Source organism: Setaria viridis, chromosome 9 (genome assembly GCF_005286985.2).
Source record: "Setaria viridis chromosome 9, Setaria_viridis_v4.0, whole genome shotgun sequence".
Classification (NCBI taxonomy): Eukaryota; Viridiplantae; Streptophyta; class Magnoliopsida; order Poales; family Poaceae; genus Setaria; species Setaria viridis.
Window position 1 is genome coordinate 32,732,463 of NC_048271.2, and position 19,119 is coordinate 32,751,581.

The 19,119-nt window shown below is 43.3% G+C and overlaps 2 protein-coding genes across 3 annotated transcripts; both read left to right on the plus strand.

The window, feature by feature from the left end:
- The first annotated feature begins 940 nt into the window (after positions 1–940).
- Positions 941–11,060, plus strand: LOC117838819 (uncharacterized). Of its 2 annotated transcripts, XM_034718993.2 has the most exons (9): positions 941–1,287; positions 3,270–3,399; positions 3,588–5,139; positions 5,595–5,783; positions 5,874–5,969; positions 6,066–6,234; positions 7,922–8,045; positions 8,131–9,906; positions 10,019–11,060. In XM_034718993.2, exons 3-9 carry the CDS (start codon positions 3,705–3,707, stop codon positions 10,412–10,414), a joined length of 4,185 nt encoding a protein of 1,394 aa, XP_034574884.1. In that variant the 5' UTR covers positions 941–1,287; positions 3,270–3,399; positions 3,588–3,704; the 3' UTR covers positions 10,415–11,060. The 2 variants fall into 2 exon arrangements, with proteins under 2 accessions (XP_034574884.1, XP_034574883.1); XM_034718992.2 differs by lacking the exon at positions 3,270–3,399.
- Positions 11,061–11,214: 154 nt separating this feature from the next.
- On the plus strand, positions 11,215–14,290 carry LOC117838820 (probable ascorbate-specific transmembrane electron transporter 1). Its single transcript, XM_034718994.2, has 5 exons — positions 11,215–11,643; positions 11,754–12,899; positions 12,986–13,034; positions 13,153–13,352; positions 13,994–14,290. Exons 2-5 carry the CDS (start codon positions 12,630–12,632, stop codon positions 14,249–14,251), a joined length of 777 nt encoding a protein of 258 aa, XP_034574885.1. The 5' UTR covers positions 11,215–11,643; positions 11,754–12,629; the 3' UTR covers positions 14,252–14,290.
- Positions 14,291–19,119: the final 4,829 nt, after the last annotated feature.

Consider the following 19,119-nt stretch of genomic DNA (forward strand, 5'->3'; position numbering starts at 1 on the left):
ATTTAGAAAGTTTTTATTACGATAACATTATGTGAATGCATATTGCGATAAAATTGAATGATTCCAAAGTTACGTTTAAGAGAAGTAAACAGTGCCGTAGCACATCACCAATAATGTATTGAATAGCGTACTTTAAATAGCCGTGGCACTAGACCCGGACGCGGATACATCCCATCCATTCCACGAGCCGCTCATTAATTGGACATACCTCATTCTACGACCGACCTGCAAGCAAGAAACAGAGAGAGAAAGAGAGAAGCAGGGGCTGCAGATTCTTCCATTCCATCTCTTCCATCCAATTAATCCGCCGCTCTGAAATGACAGCACCCCACGTCACACCACCCAATCCCCTTTTTTCTCATCTTAGCAGCCGACGCCATCAAAAAATAATTAATTTATTAATTAATCAGTTCAATAATTAACTAATTCAGTTAAATTTCAAGGAGAGATGATAATTATCCCCAGGATCCCAAGCGGAGTCCTACTCTCTCTCTCACCTAGTCACCTGCAGCTCTTTTCCCTACTGCACCTCATTATCCCTCTCTGTTTTTATTTTTAAAATAAATGATTTTTAAATAATAAAACAATACTTTATTTTGAGTACTGTTGACGTGTCAGTGTGAAAAGAGAAAAAAAAGAGGGGAAGAAACAAAACAAAACAAACTGGAAATGCATTCCAACCTCAACCTGGTGCGACCGCACCGAGATGCGGACACCCAGTCACCAACGCGCCCCCCCGGCTCGCACCACCCGACGCCCACGCGCGCACGGCGGGACTCGCCCCATCCCTCGGCCGCGCGTGACAGACAGCTGGTTCCCACCGGTTCCTGGGCCCACTCCGCAGGGGCATAAACCGCCGTGGGTGGGATTGGCCTGGTGCGCGTAGCGCGGGGACTGGAGCCGCGGGCTGGCGCGCTATAAATAGAGCCCCCACCCTTGGCCTCCTCCCCTCACACCCACCCCTCCTCCTTCCCCCGCCTCTCTCTCTCTCTCTCACCAAGTCGTTCGTCACGCAGAGGACCGGCCGCTCGTGAGAGGCGAGGCGAGTAATCGAAAGCCGGAAGGAAGCCCACCTCTCTCTTCCAAAACCAAACCGAAAAGGGAAAAAAATATTGGAAGAGGAAGGAAAAAAAAAGAACCCAACACAAGCAGCCCAGCGGCGCATCACAGGGGGAAGGCAACGAAGCAGGGGAGGGGCAAACGGGGGGAACCAACCCTAGTCAACCGCCGCCGCCCTCGCCCGGCTGGATCTGGCCGCCGCCGCAGCTGATGCCCGACGATCGCCTGGTACGGAGATCCTACTCCTCCCATCGGGACCATACCCTAGGACTGCTGTATCACGGAACGAGACGGATTGGAACGGAACGGAACCCTAGCCGCGGGGTGGGTGGCACGCGGTGTCGGTTAGTTAGAGCACGGGACTGATTTCCAATTTCATTTGTCTGGACGGGACTGGTTGGGGACGCCGAATTCGCGCTTTAATGGAAGGAGCAAACTTTTTTTTCCCCCCTCGGGGGCGATTCTGCCGAATCTGGAAGCGGAATGGGGATCAGGGCTCGGCCCTGGTTGCCGAATCTAGCAACTGTTCGGATGCGATCCTGTTTAAGGGAAGAATTTGGGCGAGATTTATTGACTTAAGGCGGGCCTATACATACGGCGTCCTGGTAGATCGAGGAAGCAGAGGGTTAGCAGGGAGTAGAAGTTAAGGCCCCCTTTTTGGAGTGAAATGTGCTGTTGCCCTGCAGTTCAGTTAACCTTCCTTGCTGTGATTAATTTGTTGCTTGTTTCTTCTAGCGCTTGGCATAGGGTTAGCAGCTAAACATTGTTGCTGTTACAATTAGCTTTCAATTAATTCAGAGTGTGCGCGGATTGTTGTTGTGGAGTCATCTTGTCATTTCTACGTGCAGGGGCACATTGTGTTCTGTATTAATTAGATTCCAAGTTTAGCCATAAATCATTGGTTCCTTTGTTTGAGTTTGCGAACAGGGGTTGCCCATTGTATTTGAATATCCCTCTTGAAACGCTATAGTCATGGGGTTAGCAGCTAAACATTGTTGCTGTTACAATTAGCTTTCAATTAATTCAGAGTGCGTGCGGATTGTTGTAGGTTGTGGAGTCATCTTGTCATTTCTACGTGCAGGGGCACATTATGTCCTGTCTTAATTATATTCCAAGTTTAGTCCTAAATCATTGTTTCCTTTGTTTGAGTTTGTGAACAGGGGTTGTCCATTGTATTTGAATATCCCTCTTGAAACACTATAGTCATCATGCTAAGTTGTCATTTGGCAAGTAGAAGTTCCAAATGTTCATTGTTGTTCTTGTACTTGGGTGTCATGTTTCTGTTAATTACATTCCAGTCATGATGTAGCTGAAATTGTGCAGAAAAATTGGACTGATCCTGGGTGCATTTGTCGAATGCGTATAGCGAACGTCCTGCGTTGTAGGCTGAGGCATTGTTTTCATTTATAGATGCAGTGCGCAACATGTTCTATTTTACTTTGGTTTAAGTTTGAGTGGCACTGGGTTATCGATGCGTCCCAGGTGAGTCAGCTGGAGAGTATTATCTGTTATTTCTAGATAGAGGTGTACAGAGAACTCTATTTGATTATTTAGTTAGCTTTATGTCTGCTGTAGCTTTGAATGGTTGTTTCTATTTGGCCAAGTTTTTTGCATAAAGGGATTGCTCATCGTTTAGAGATGCTGGAGTTCAGTTTATTCTGTTTGTTGTCTTTGGATTGGAGTAGCTATGTGTGTTCGTTCGGTCAAGCTTAAAGAGATGTTATATGTCGTTTATTGGTAGCATAGATTTGAATCACATGTAACACAGTATCATTTGGACTGTGCACATTAGGTGTGGATTTAAGCAATTAGTTGATGTTCTCTGCATTGTGTTATTCTTGTAGGATTAGGTGGAGTTGTTTTCTGTTCTTTTGTAATTCTTTCCATGGCTTCTGCTTTTTGGGAAAATCATTTTATTTATGAACTTAACCAATAGCTCGATCACAACCTGTTTGTGTGCTGTTAATATTGGATAGCCTGGCATCTCTTTTTTATATGGAATGTCAAGTGTGTTCCTTTCCTTAAACTTAACATGCATACTTATCACATTTGTAGTTTGTACAGTGTTGTGGTTTTCCTTTGGAGAAGTGACTATGTCTAGATTAGCTTACACTGGTGTGTAGCCATGTTAACATTCACATATATTCAGTATGCGCAATCTCTTTTTATCCCTGGCATGTCTATGTACTTATTTACTTTATCTGTAAAAGGGTCTGCATGGATGCTGAGATCCTGTGTCACTAGAATCCAAATTCTTGAGATGGGTAGGAAGTGGACAACAAGAGGAGGAAATGATCTGGGTCAGAACATGAAAAGAATCCAACGGAGAATGATATTCAGGTTGCACCACCTGATTGGAATTGTTCTTCCCTGCAGTATCAATCAATGATGACTCTGCTGTATCTGTTCACTTCCTAGTTCATCTCTTGTTGGCTGGCCACCTCACTAGCGGACCGAAGCATCCAAGCAACCTTTGATAATCCCATTCTTTCTGTATTACTGACATCTTGAGCTTCTTTGTGTTGCAGATATTTGTCCCAACAGAAGGGCAATAGTAACTTCCCTCCAGTGGGTGCTGTTGTTCCAGAAAATTATTACTGGTTCCACTAGCTGAAAGGTTCAAGCTATATGCATTTACACATGACATGGGTTCTCGTGGAAGGATGTTATTTGACCTTAACGAACTCCCAGCAGAAGCTGATGAAGAAGCTGCTGCTGCCGTACCACAAGAAGCTGTTGCTGTCATACCACAAGAAGCTGCTGTTGTCGTGTTACAAGAAGCTGCTGTCGTCGTGTCACAACCTCAGAAATCCCTTCCTGTTCCCACAACGCATGCCCCAACTCTGTTTCAGCCAGGGGAAGGATCTCAGTCACAGGGGATACTAAATAATAATGCCTTTAAGCACGCATCGATCGGTTCTGGTTTTCAACCTTTTGTGAGGAACAAAGATTCAAATAACACAAAGGAGTCGTTGAAGGCAGAAGATAACATGAATTCTAGTGTAGCATCATCGTCCACGGTAGCCAATAACATCAGTGATAATGCTACTCCAAAGGTAGAGCCTTGCAATCAGGTGTCACAAGCAGTTGAAAGAGAAGAAGGAGAATGGTCTGATGCAGATGGTGTTTCTGAAAATGCAGGGAGCAGTGTTAGCAACAAAGATGAGTCAGTTGGAACTGCAAGTACTCATGTGAAGAAAGAATCCCAAGATAGTGAGCCCCATCTCATTAAATCCGGAGATGTGACTAAAGATGATACTGCTGCTGAGTGTAGTGATGCTGAAATGGCTGATGCACCTAAAGATCAGGTTCTTCGTGGTTCCACAGGATCAGAGAGCATGCAGAATTTGGAATGTAAAGGAAATCAACCTGGGGATGATTTAGATGCTTGCAACAGGTCAAAGGATGTTAAAGGAGTTGAAGCCAATTATGCATTGAAGTTTGCGAGCAACCCTGCAAAGAGACCTAAGTTAAATGAACACAAGGAGGCAATGCTAGGTAAAAAACGAGCTAGGCAGACTGTCTTCATCAATGTAGAGGATGCGAAACAAGCAGGTACAATGAAGACATCGACACCCAGGAGGCAGTCATCCTTCCCAGCACCAATTGTCACACGTACTGTGAAGGAAGCTTCTCGTGGTGCTGGTGAAAAAGCTGCAGAAAAACAAAACCAGCAAGCATTCAGGGATCAGAGGCAATCTGAAATGATGGGTTCAGAACGAAGCAGTTCTGCAGATCCTAGTGACCAACATGCTGAATCTAATGGTGATGCTGAGATGGGTCCTCAGGGCCGGTCAAAGAAAATGAATGCAGAAGAACCTTCCTCGGATGGATATCAACAGCCAGTCCAAAGACAAGCTTCATTGAAGCAGTCCATGGACTTGAAGCAACCAAAGGGCCGACCTTTCTCTTCCCAACGAACAGCTGTAACAGGACAAAATACTGCTGATCAGAAGCCAGCCAGCAAAAGGTCTATTATTTCCAAAAAGCCGTCTTTTGTAAACAATACGCAATATCAGGACTCATCTGTTGAGCGACTTATAAGGGAGGTCACAAACGACAAGTTCTGGCACAATCCAGGTTGCTTCTTTATTATCATGTTTCTTTTGGTTGTGTATGATTTTTCGTTGCTTTATATGGAAAAACTAGAGCTATACTTGGGAATTTTATTTTAGGTCCATCCTTATCACAATTACTGCCCCCCCTGTTTTAGTGTCTCCCATTAACACAAGTAGGACAGTGACTTGACACACAGGGATTATACCCTTGTTCATGCATTTTAGAATATAAAAATGTGGCAGATCTAGGTACTCCATAGATAGTTGGAATTGGATACTCTTCTCCACTAGTATTCTGTACTGAAAATTGTTCACATTTGATCGAAGTAGAATCCCATGAATTTCTTCATGTTCTGATGCAGCTATTGGAGTATCCAATGATATCTTGGTCGAGGCATTCCTCACTAGCGATTGCACATTTGAGTGTACCTGTGCTGTCTTAGTTTGGCATTTAACTTGTATTTCTTATCTGAACAGAGGAGGCAGAACTTGAGTGTGTCCCTGGAAGCTTTGAATCTGCTGAGGAGTACATTAGAGTTTTTGAGCCTTTGCTTTTTGAGGAATGCAGAGCTCAGCTTTACAGTTCGTATGAGGAGAGTCTTGAGGCTGCGGGAAGGGATGCACATGTAGCAGTCCGAATAAAAACTGTGGATAGACGTGAAAGAGGTATGTGTTTTTTTGCACTTTTGTAGAGCATATTTAAATCTCCAATCAGAGCAATCACCTGAATATTCTTTGGTTGGTGCATGCATCCAGGATGGTATGATGTCATTGTTCTACCAATGCATGAATATAAATGGAATTTCAAAGAAGGTGATGTCGCTATTCTGTCATTCCCGCGGCCTGGTTCAGGTAGCCCCACTGAATTCTTCCTTTATGCAGATATTTTTTTCCTCAGAAAACCTCCAGAATACTATGCGTATTTACCTATTCCTTTGTTATTTCTAGCTGCTCAATCAGGCCGATCTAGTAGGAGGGCTGTTGGTTCAAATGAAGATGCTGAATCGGAATGTGGACGGCTTGTTGGTACTGTTAGGCGCCATATGCCTATTGATACACGTGATCCAATTGGAGCTATTATCCACTTTTATGTTGGAGATTCATTTGATTTTAACAAGTAATCCTCTTTTTCTGAAATGTGATTGTTCTTGTAGCTGTCATGTATACAACCACATTTATCATGGCCTCTACATTCCTAAAGCATCTGAAACTCCATTTGTTAAAATTATTGTTTATCTTTGGAATGATCTCACGACTGGTTCATTGGTTTTCTGTTATTTTGCTTGTTTGTGTCACTGAGGTTGTTTTGTGAGCTATATTCAAAATCCAATCAAGTGTTTTGGGTACTTGTACATTGAATCGACCATAAAACATAGCATCTAAGATTTGTTTATCTGTAGCCTAGGTTATAATTGGAGTTGTGGTTGCGTGCTAAGCTTATTTAGGTTACCTGTGCTTAGGACATGCATGTTTTGACTTGTAGAATGCACTAGAAGACGCATATGGTTACTTATTAGAAACTGCCATTTCGTGCTGGTGAATACAAATATGTAAAAATCTCTCCTCTTAACATGCAAGTTTTTCCTGTATATTTTTGTCATGTTCTTGGCCCTCAATTCTGCATGCTACTGCACTTTCCCTGATTCTAGTTTCTTTTAGACCAAGAAGTGCACATCCTGTTTAGATTTGGGTAGTCAGGGCCATACAAAAGCAGGTTTGAAGTGGGCATCCGCACAGGGCATCCACATTTTCTTGTTTATTTTTATTATAAGATTGTTAACATCATAATAAGCAAACTCTTGAACACTGCTGGATTGCTGCTGCTCTTAGGGGTCGTTTGGTTTTTGCCCCTGTCTGCCACGCCAAAGTGATGGCACACCAATTTTTTGGCGAGGAATTCCGCCGCTGCCGTTTTGCCCTCGTGCGGGCGCCGGAATGAACTAGTGTTGGCAGTATTTTGTTGGCACGCAAAACAATGGCTCCCATCCAAATGAACTCACGGTGTCCGGTCAATGACCAATTATTTGGTCAGGCGAGCATCAGCTCAAAACCAAACGGCCCCTTAACGCCTTTGGGGGCTCCTCATCATCTGTCGTTTTCTCTTTGCCACACAAGTAATGCTTCTCATATATAGAGTTAAAAGACTTGTGGTGAATGTCATGACATTGTTTTGCTTCTCTGCTTACTGATTCCATGTACACAAGCATTGACGACAGAGCCCATCATTAGTCAAAAAAGAGAAAGGACATGACATAATTTTGGAGTCTCACTTGTCCACTTGTGTCCAGGATAGTGAAGTTTCACAAGACACTTTTCATGGGCAACTAGAATAGGAGTATAAAATATGTGATTTAAAAGGTCACGAACTGCAGTAGATGTGAAATGTTGTACTGCATCAAAGTTAAAATTCTTCTCTTTTAACTGACATCCTTGTTGACTACAAATAGGATACTATAGGGTCTAAATTTGACTTGAGCACAGGTCCCCAGTGAGGCTGGTTCGGCCCTGTAGGTTGTGCATCACTTAACCCTAGCAGTCTATTGGATGATTGAGCTAAACCCTGTTTATGAACCAATAAATCCTGTATGGCCCTGCGGGTAGTGCTGCCTCAATTAATTCTAGCAGCCTGTTGGATAAATTGAGCTAATAAGCCCCCCTTGTATGCACTTGGTAACTGTGAGAATGCAACTTCGTATTGCTTTACTATAGTTGTTTCATTTTGGAGCAATATTGGTAACTTGTTCTCCATAACTTGCATATTTGTTGACTGGTCTTGATCTTCTTTTGTATTGTATCCATTGCAGTGAGGCTAATGTTCTGAGGAAACTCCAACCTCGGAGTACTTGGTATCTAACAGGACTAGGTTCTCTTGCAACAACACAAAGGGAATATGTTGCTTTGCATGCGTTCCGCCGTCTTAATGTGCAGGTGATGCAATATTACACCTAATCCTTATCTTGCTTTCATGCTGACTAAGTAAATTGGTCGATTTTGACAAACTGTTTTCCATCAGATGCAAAATGCAATACTTCAACCAAGTCCAGAGCATTTTCCAAAGTATGAAGAGCAGCCACCTGCCATGCCAGACTGCTTCACCCCAAATTTTGCTGATCATCTCCACCGCAGCTTCAATGGGCCTCAACTGTCGGCAATTCACTGGGCTGCAACGCATACAGCTGCAGGCACAAGCAATGGTGTCGTGAAGAAACAAGAACCCTGGCCTTTCACATTGGTACAAGGTCCTCCTGGGACAGGGAAAACTCATACTGTGTGGGGGATGTTAAATGTTATCCATCTTGTTCAGTATCAGCATTACTATGCTGCTTTGCTCAAGAAACTTGCTCCTGAAAGTTACAAGCAAGTTAGTGGTAGCACTAGTACCAGCTCGGAGACTGTTGCTGCAGGGTCAATTGATGAACTTTTGCAGAGCATGGATCAGAACCTATTTCGCACTCTTCCCAAGCTTTGTCCTAAGCCTCGGATGCTTGTGTGTGCCCCATCAAACGCTGCAACAGATGAGCTGCTTGCTCGTGTTCTTGACCGCGGTTTTATAGATGGTGAGATGAAGGTATACCGCCCTGATGTTGCTCGTGTTGGAGTTGATTCACAGTCTCGTGCTGCCCAAGCTGTTTCTGTCGAAAGGAGGACGGATCAGCTTTTAATGAAGGGCCGCGATGAAGTGATTGGGTGGCTACATCAGCTAAAGGGCCGTGAACAGCAGCTGTCACAGGAGATTGCTTATCTTCAAAGAGAACTCAATATGGTTGCAGCAGCTGGTAGATCCCAGGGTTCAGTAGGGGTAGATCCTGATGTTCTGGCTCAAAGGGATCGTAACCGTGATATTCTACTTCAGAAACTTGCTGCGTCAGTTGAAAGCAGGGATAAAGTACTGGTGGAGATGTCACGTCTGCTGATATTAGAAAGCAGGTTTCGTGTTGGGAGTAACTTCAATATGGAAGATGCTAGGGCTAGTCTGGAAGCCAGTTTTGCCAATGAAGCCGAGATTGTTTTTACAACAGTGTCAAGCAGCGGGCGCAAGTTATTTTCTCGCCTAACTCATGGCTTTGACATGGTTGTTATTGATGAGGCTGCTCAGGCTAGTGAAGTAGGGGTCCTCCCTCCATTGGCGCTTGGTGCAGCTAGATGTGTCCTGGTTGGTGATCCACAGCAGCTTCCTGCTACTGTTATTAGCAAAGCAGCTGGAACATTGCTTTACAGCAGAAGTCTTTTTGAGAGGTTTCAGCAGGCTGGTTGTCCTACCATTTTGCTGTCAGTGCAATACAGGATGCATCCCCAGATCCGTGAGTTTCCATCAAGATACTTCTATCAAGGTCGACTTACAGATAGTGAGAGTGTTGTGAAATTACCGGATGAAGCCTATTACAGAGATGCACTTATGGCACCTTATATCTTTTACGACATGTCACATGGCCGTGAGTCTCATAGGGGTGGGTCATCTTCATTTCAGAATATTCATGAAGCACAGTTTGCATTGCGTTTGTATGAGCATCTTCAGAAGTTCCTGAAAGCAAATGGTGGCAAGAAGGTATCTGTTGGTATAATCACACCATATAAGTTGCAGTTGAAATGCCTTCAGCGGGAATTCAAGGAGGTTATGAATACCGAGGAGGGGAAGGATATCTACATAAATACAGTAGATGCTTTTCAAGGCCAGGAGCGTGACATAATTATTATGTCATGTGTCCGTGCTTCAAACCATGGTGTGGGTTTTGTTGCTGATATACGACGTATGAATGTAGCTCTAACTCGAGCCAGGAGAGCTCTGTGGGTATGTCTCTGCCTTTCCTCTTCAATATGCATTAAGAGAATGTTCTACTGTTGTTGTACAATAATTCTTTTTATGTATAACATGTTACTAATAGTAGTCTATTTCCTTCCAGGTTGTTGGTAATGCCAATGCTCTCATGCAGTCTGAGGATTGGGCAGCACTTATAGCGGATGCGAAGTCCAGGAAATGTTTCATGGATCTGGATAGCATTCCCAAGGACTTCCTACCCATGAAGGTTCCTTCTAACACTCTAGGCAGGAATTCTTCCAACAACATACGTAACATGAGGACTGGTGGCCCAAGACCAAGACATTTGGACATGTTTCCAGAACCCAGGGCTGGCATGAACATCAGGCCTGATGAAGATGAGCGTCTCAGTTCCGTTCCAAGAAATGGTAGTTACAGGAATTTGGATGATTTTGGACGACCTGGTGATCGCCCCAGGGATAATGTGCAGTTTGGAGTTCCCAGGAGACCAAATTCATCTAATGGTAGGAGAGAAGTGTAAGGAGAATGCATTACTACCTACAGCTTTGGTACAACATAGAACAATGATAAACAGATCTGGGACGAAGTCCTGATGCAGCAAGATGCCGATGCCTGTTCAGAAGATCACTTGCTTGTGCATTAGATTCCTTGCACCCTGTGGTGGGTTGTCGCAAGAAAACATTGCTATCAGCAGAGGACGAGCAGATCCCACCACAAAATGTGGCTTCCAGTTCATGCATCAAGATGCTGTCATGCTGGATGGTTGGAGGCTCATGATGTCAGGTTGAGATAAAGAATGGCTGACATGGCGGCCCTTAGTGTTCTGGAGTTAAGCAGGAACTTCTTTCTTAGAACTAGGCTGTCAGCTGGAGTGATTATGTCTTGACATTGCAATCCTTGCTTTAGCTGGGTCCATCTTTCCGTAGATATATACATGCCATGCATGGGCATTTTCCATTTTGAAACATGCCAGGAGAAAGCTCACTGGCTCTAGAGCAGGGTAGGTTTCAAGCATTGTTGCCTGATTGCTACTGCAATCGTTGCATGCTTGATGTGTCTGGTAGGATCAGTATGCTAACATAGGCAGGGCTTCTGTACCATATGACATAAGCTCCTTCTGTATACAGGGTCAGGATCTAGAGAAAAAAAGTTCATTATTTGATTCAGCTCATGTTGTCACCTGTAGTTCCTGTTCCACATGTGGTTGGTTTAAAGTTCCGTGCATATTGTTGAAAAATGTTCTCGTGCTTGTAGTAGTGATTTTCCTAATTACTCATGTCAGGTCATGTTTCTTGTGCTTGTATGATCTGTGGTTTAATTTTGGCCCTCTGCAGTTTTATGATATTGCCCTGTGGATGTTTCAGCCGGTCATGTATTTAGTTGAGGACTCAAATGTTTCTGCAAGTCGTATGGTTCCTACTGGTCGTGTACTTGTGTTATTAGCATGCCGAAGTTGACAGAAATATTGGAAGTTAGTGACCGAGTTACTAATTCAACATATTTTTTGGGAATGGGATGCATATATAAGAGAACTGAATGGATGTGATGATGTTTCAGGCTTACAGGCATCCTGATATCCGAAGTGTGCCTTTGACCATCTTTACTTTGATGTTGGTTTTCTGGATGTCTCCCTCCTACCGATGGTATCAGATTTATCAGGTGGTTTTCTGGATGTTTTTATAAGTTGACAGACTTGGTTTTGAGTTGCTGGTATGCTGGTGGCACTCTGGTTGTGATTTGAGATCCCAGGTAGTAGCATTTGCTCGCTGCTTCTTTATTTTGTTTCTTTGGTATCAGTTTATTTTGTCTTGGGCTAATCTTTGATTTGTTCTTGTGCTGTGCTTTATCTGTATGCACAGGGCCCGTGATGTGTGCTGGTGATGGCTGGAGTCTTGCCAGCTCGTATGAGTTGTGACCTGCGTGATTGCCTAGATGGTATGGCCAAGTTATACGCAGCATTCTGCTGTGGATCTATGTATTCTTTTGGGACTTGAAATTGAACATGATATGTGTTATGTTTTGTACCAGGTACCATTACCTATCGGTTTTTTTTGTTTCTTTTGTTTTTTTTCCGGACACGCTATCTGATTTGTTAGAACTAGAAGAGTTATGAGTCATCTTTACATGTTGTGGCCTTTGTACCGGATGCAAACAAGGTTATCCAACCTCTCTGGGGTTTCTGCTCCTGATGGTGCTGGCAGTGGGGCTTGGAGTTGGACCAGCTTTGCTGGAGTTCTGAAGAAATTCCTGAACTGGATGGACACTGAAATTTGGCAGAATGTGCTGTGCCGCTTTTGTTCCGAAGAGCTGATAACCATTTCTGGTTCCAAATGGGGACGAACCAGGAGCGGTGCCAATTAGTGGTCCAGCTCGTAGTTGAAGTGTTCTTGTCTTGGTACTTGTCCGTCTCTGCACTTGGCTGGTATCTGAAGATCGATTGGACGGCAACTTCTTTGACTCAGCAAGACGATTGTTCATGAATGTATCTACTTCTCAATGTCTCTTAATCCTATGGAGAGTCTGAACTATTCTTCCTCTGCCGTCCGGACAACTCGACGACAAGAAACAGCTAGTCCCTTAGTTAAACCCAAGCACAAGCAGACACAGAGCAACGCTCCAAACCCAGTTTTTCTCCGTGTCTTCCACCTGACCGTGTTTTTACATAAACCCCGCCTTGGATCCACCATCAGAACACCACCCATATATTGTGATCTTAGCCACCGTGCCATCGGTATATGCCATCTCGTGGCGGCGACGCGCAGCGGCAGCCGGCTGTGGTGGTGGTGGCGGTCGCGGAGCCGGCAGCGCGGCAGAGGACGAGGCGGCGGCGACGCGCCATAATGCCGGTGAAGAGCAGCGCCAGCTTCCGGATGACCGCGCTGCCGATGGTGGTGACCGCGCAACTGCTGGCGGCGGCCGTGCTCGCGCTCGCGCTCGTCTGGGTGCTGCACTTCCGGGGCGGCGTCTCGTGGGAGCGGGCGTCCAACCCTCTATACGTCTACACGGTAGTAACATAATCCATCTGCTGCTGTGCTAATAACGAAGTGATACAGGAGGAGTGATATGTGAACTCTTTAATTAATTTTCTCAGGCACACCCTCTGTTCATGGTGATTGGCTTCGTCATCTGCACCGGAGAAGGTAAACGAACAAATCTGCATGCACGTCTTAGTACCTGCAAGACAAGTGATTGAAATGAAGAAGTTGAAAGGAAAGTTGAGAGACTCTGTGTGACTCGTGTGTGGTGTCACGCGCGCAGCGGTTATGGCGTACAGGATCGTGCTGGGGCCGAGGGCGGCCAAGAAGGCGGTGCACATGCTGCTGCATCTCGTGGCAATGGCCTTCGCCGCCGTCGGCCTCTACGCGGCCTTCAAGTACCACCACGACGCCGGCATCCCTGATCTCCGCTCCCTGCATTCTTGGCTCGGGATTGCCACCATAGCGCTCTATGCTCTTCAGGTGAGTGAGTGAGTCAGTCACCACAAGGCTGCTCGGATCTTCTTCGTTGATACCGATTTGTAGCCCAGTAGGCTAGCAGCAGCAACAACTACAACCTTCGGGAAGTAAATTAAACACATTCTAGGCCCGTTCATTGGCCTGCCGGCCCAGGCCTAAGAGAATGCCCAATAGCTCATCATAGCCCAAAGAGCTACAACTACATGCACCTGTATCTCAGGAGTTGCTATTTATTTTGGTTATTGCATTAGCTTGGCACTTTTTTTTTCGAAGCATGTGTATATATATATATGCACTCACGTTTAACCCTATAAATGCACAGACTCACACCCTATCCATATGAGCACATTCCAGATATTAGAATGACATATTTAAGTTTGACAAAATCATCATAAACGCATCGCTATTAATGGGTCAGTCATACATCTGAAGCAATAGAAACGTTTGTTTCTAGAATAAACAAAAACACATGCACCAATGATAAGTCTAGGACTCAAAAACTTGCATACGTAGGTTCTACAATAAGAAACCTTATTCTGCATATTTGCACACTATCGGCGGGGGAGTACGCTACATTTTGTGGCGAACAAAATGAAATGTAGTAATTCTTTGGTGACGTGGAGATCTCATTGTTGATTTTGTAGTGGCTGGTGGCTTTTGTGTACTTTGTGTTCCCCGGGGCTGCGATGACAATGAGGGCGGATTATGCACCATGGCACATCTTCTTTGGCATTGTCATTTTCCACATGGCCATTCTCACAGCCGAGACTGGATTGGCAAAGTTCATCTTCCCCTTGAACGACTACCCGAGCGAAGCGTTCATCATCAACTTCACCGGGCTCGCCCTCCTCATGTTTGGTGTGGTTGTTGTCTTGGTTGTCATCCTTCCATCAAGATACTAGTAAATGAATGACATGCAGAGTGTGTGGGCATTGACATGATTGATATTGTTTGATTTACAAAGATTGTTGCTTTTATAAGTATGATACTAGTAATGTCAACTAATTGTCCTTTTACCTTTTAGTTCCCTTTGCAAAGGGGATCTTTTTCATATCTATGCAGATTGATTTACAAATTTGCTGTTACTGGTTGTAATCCCGTGCATTCGCCCGGGCTAATTTTATACTGTTGAAAATGTGCATTTTTTATAAAAATTAAAGAACATAGTTAAATAGGATATGCATATAATTGATTTTTTTTCTGAAGCACAGTTTACTAATGCATAGTCTTTCTTATAAAAGTATATGTCGTTAATTACTATTGTTCAGGAATCGTATGGAAGCTCTTGATTTTTTTTATTTCTTCTTATTTCTACTAAATTGGGGAAAAAATATCATTGCTGTTTGTCACACTCACTTCTAGGGAAAGCTCATCAGTACCGGTTAGAAACTCCCCTTTAGTATCGGTTTCGCAACCGGTATTGCTAGTTCGGTAGGGGGCCTTTAGTACCGGTTGAAATAACCGGTACTAAAGCGGTCCTTTAGTACCGGTTGGGAGACCAGGGATGATTGTTGCAAGACCGTGAAGTGTGCTTTACGAAATTTATCCTCATCGATGTCCATCCGAGCTTTCCTCTCTAGTGTGCCCTTTCCCATGAGTCTCCCCTCATGGTGTGATACAGGGACTCCAATCGAACTTAGGTCGTCAATAAAGTCAACACAAAACTCAATGACTTTCTCTGTTCCATATCCTTTTGTGATGTTTCCTTCTGGATGGGCACGATTACGAACATACTTCTTCAGAACTGCTATAAACATCTCGAAAGGGAACATATTGTGTAGAAATATAGGACCGAGAACAAAAAAATCTTTTTAACAAGGTGGACTAGAAGGTGGGTCATGATATTAAAGAAGGAAGGTGGGAAGACCATCTCAAAGCTGACAAGGCATTGCACTACGTTATTCTGCAGCTTTAGTAGATCATTTGGATGGATTGCCTTCTGAGAAATCATGTTGAGGAATGCACATAGCTTCACGATTTCTATTCTCACATTCTCTGGTGAATGAATACCCCTCAGTGCAACAAGCAGCAATTGTGTCATCAGGACGTGGCAGTCATGGGCCTTTAGATTTATGAATTTCTTCTCTTTAAAATTTATTATTGCCTGTATGTTCGAGGAGTAGCCCGATGGAACCTTGATACTATTCAAGCACTTAAACATACTTTCCTTCTCTTCCTTGCTGAGAGTGTAACGGGTAGGATGCAAGTAATGTATATCATCTCTCTTTTCCAGATGTAGGCCATCGTTGTTCATGCGTTTCAGGTCCCGACGTGCTTCAATTGTATCCTTTGCTTTTTCATATGTACCCACATTCACACAAAGATTTTTCATTAGGTGTATCACATCGATTGCACTACGGACCTCAAGGACTTCCCAATAAGGTAGCTCCCAAAATACAAACTTCTTCTTCCACATGGGTGCATGTCCGTCCTCGTTGTTTGGAACAGGTTGGCTACCAGAGCTCTTGCCAAAGACTACCCTCACATCCTTTATCATAGAAAATACACGTTTACCATTATGGTAAACGGGCTTAATACGTTTTTCTTCCTTCCCTTAAAAAATGCTACCATTTCTTTCTTAACGGGTGCTTAGTAGGAAGAAATCGATGATGGTCCGTATACACGACCTTCCTATAGTGTTTCAAATACATGCTGCAAGTATCATCTAAATAGTGCGTGCAGGCTTGATATCCCTTGTTTCATTGTCCGGACAGATTATCAAGTGCCGGCCAATCATTGATGGTTACGAACAACAATACTCATAGATTAAAAGTCTCCTTTTTGTCCTCATCCCGCACACATACACCTTCTTCCTTCAATAACAGTAGAAGTTCATCAACCAACGGTCTTAGGTAAACATAAATGTTGTTGCCAGGTTGTTTTGGACCTTGGATAATTTCCGACATCATAATAAACTTCCACTTCATGCACACCCAGAGCGGAAGGTTAAACATACATAAAGTCACAGGCCAAGTGCTATGACCACTACTGAACTCACCGAATGGATTGAATCCATCTGTACTTAGACCAAATCGTATGTTCCTTGCATCCTTTTCAAACTTGGGAAATTCTCTATCAACTGTTCTCCACTAGGACCCTTCAGCGGGGTATCTGATCATTTCATCTTATTTACGTTCTTCTTTGTGCCAACACATCAACTTTGCATGTGCCTTGTTTCTGAACAAACGCTTCAACCATGGTACTATAGGGAAATACCACATTACCTTCGTAGGAACTTTCTTCTTACTGGCCTGCTCCTCAACATCACCGGGATCATCTCACCTGATCTTATAACGCAACGCTTCACACATAGGACCTCCAATTTCTCGTATTCCTCACCGCGATGGAGGATAGAGTCATTAGGACATGCATGTATCTTTTGTACCTCCAAACCCAGAGGGCAAACAACCTTTTTTGCTTCGTACGTTGAGGAAGGCAATTCGTTCCCCTTGGGAAGCATGTTCTTTATGATTTTCATTAACTCATCAAAACTCTTGTCAGAAACTCCATTTTTTACCTTCCATTGCATCATTTCCAGTGTGGTACCTAACTTTTTGTGCCCCTATTTGTAATCTGGGTACAACAATTTCTTATGATCATTTAACAACGCTCAAACTTTTTTTGACTCCTTCACATTCTCACAGTCTTCCTTTGCATCTCGCAACACCTGACCTAGATCATCGATAGGACTTTCTGCCTCGCCCATCTCTTCTTCAGCCTCGCCCATTGGAGCATATGCAAAGGTACCTCCTTGAATCCAGTAAGAAATGTTGTCATCTTCTTCTTCATCATCTTCCATCATAACTCCTCTTTCCCAGTACTTGATCCAAACAAAATAGTTAGGCATGAATCCAGAACTGTATATGTGGGCTTGAATAGTGTTTCTAGATGAGTAATTCTTCTCATTTTGCAATTTCTGCATGGACAACAAATGAAACCGGACGGCGGTTTGTTGGATTCTACCAGATCGAGAAAACCACGCAAGCCATTAATGTACTACATGGAGCATTTGTCTGCGTTGTACATCCATTACTGATTCATCTACAAAGTATTACCGAACCAAAAGATACTCTGATCATCCATACAATTATAAATGAAACATAACAAACATGATACAAATACCATTAAACTCAAATGCTGCTGAAAGTTTAGATAGAAATACAAAAATTTAAATTTCAGACCCAAACAACATGATACACTATGACAAACCATCCACTGAATACTATCTAGGAGGACTTTAAGCATCCTTGGGCAGCGAAGATGAAGGTTTCACTAATCCAGCCTCATCCTGTGGTTTATTTGTGCCTCCTGCAACGGTAGTACTAAGTGGACCTGAAACACCCGGGACTGACGGTGGAGCATAACGACCACCAAAAGGAGGTTCCTGACCCGCCGCAATAGCATCTTCATGATATCTTTGCAAATAACAAAGCGTTGTTTTCTCCCACGTGCTCATTTTTTTGGCTTATCATGAGGGCCAACTATAATTTTTCCCTTGCCACGAGAGGAACAACAATCACCCCCACCATCGCCACTACCTACAGCAGCAGAAGCCATCTCTATGTAACACAATTTATTTAGCTCATATTTGCAAATGACTAAACTATGAACGAATTATATATTTTCTCCACAGTTTACTTAGCTCAAATATAACATATAAATGAAAAATTTCTCCATTGTAGCTTATTTGAAAAATGACTAATTACGTATCTCTATTTATCTTATTATCTCTATGTACCACAATTTATCTCGCTCACATTTGTCATAATTTATTTAGCTCATATTTGAAAAATACTAAACTATAAAATTATTCCTCTAACCTCATATCAATTTCTTTAACTAATACAAAATATATCATCAAAAAATTGTAGCTTATTCTAAAAATCATAAATATGAGTTCTAAATAACACATGCATATAAATGAAAACTTTCTCCATTGTACCTTATTTTAAAAATCACTGATTACTCTAGCTCTAAAGTATAAAACTAAGTATACTAACCATATATCGAGGAAGGATGAAGTTTCTAACCTTTAGAACACTTGGATGAGTAAAATCCCCATGAAATGGTCTTCAATCTGGCAGCACCTTCCCTATGGCGCCATGGATAGGATGAAAGTCGAGCTGTGGTGAGTGGCTCGGACAGGTGGAAGAAGGAGGAGGATTTATAGGAGGAAATTTAGTACCTGTTGGGGGCACATTAGTACCGGGTGGGAGCACTAACTGGTACTAATGTGCACCCTTTTGTGGCAGAACCACCCTAATTAACCCGGCTAAAGTGTGCTAAACATCGCCTCAAATGCAAATAGACACTTTAATCAGATCAAAATGGTGGTCTGTCGGGTTTCACCCGATACAACCACGTATTTGCGATCGAAACAAGCATACAATACTCGTACGAAGATGAGCCCAGAGATTACAACAATCCAAATGAAAATATTACAGAGGTCCAAATTTATTTATTACAAAACCGAGTTCAAATCATAAAGTAATTCATAGTTTAACTGCAGTAGAAAGAAACGATGATCTAACGATGATACATGATATCATGGCGAAGTTGTCCATGACATCACTCACCACGGTCCTCGCCCGTCGAGGATGTGTCCCACTCAACTGTCCATCCCAGAGGGAGCTGGTATGGCCAAGTCACGTTAGCAACTATGTCATTAATCTCATTACCTGAAAACAGAGCCACAAGCAAGGCTTAGTATACTAATACTTCGCAAGACTTACCCGTCAGGTGGTATCTAATCCACCGACTCCTAGACATG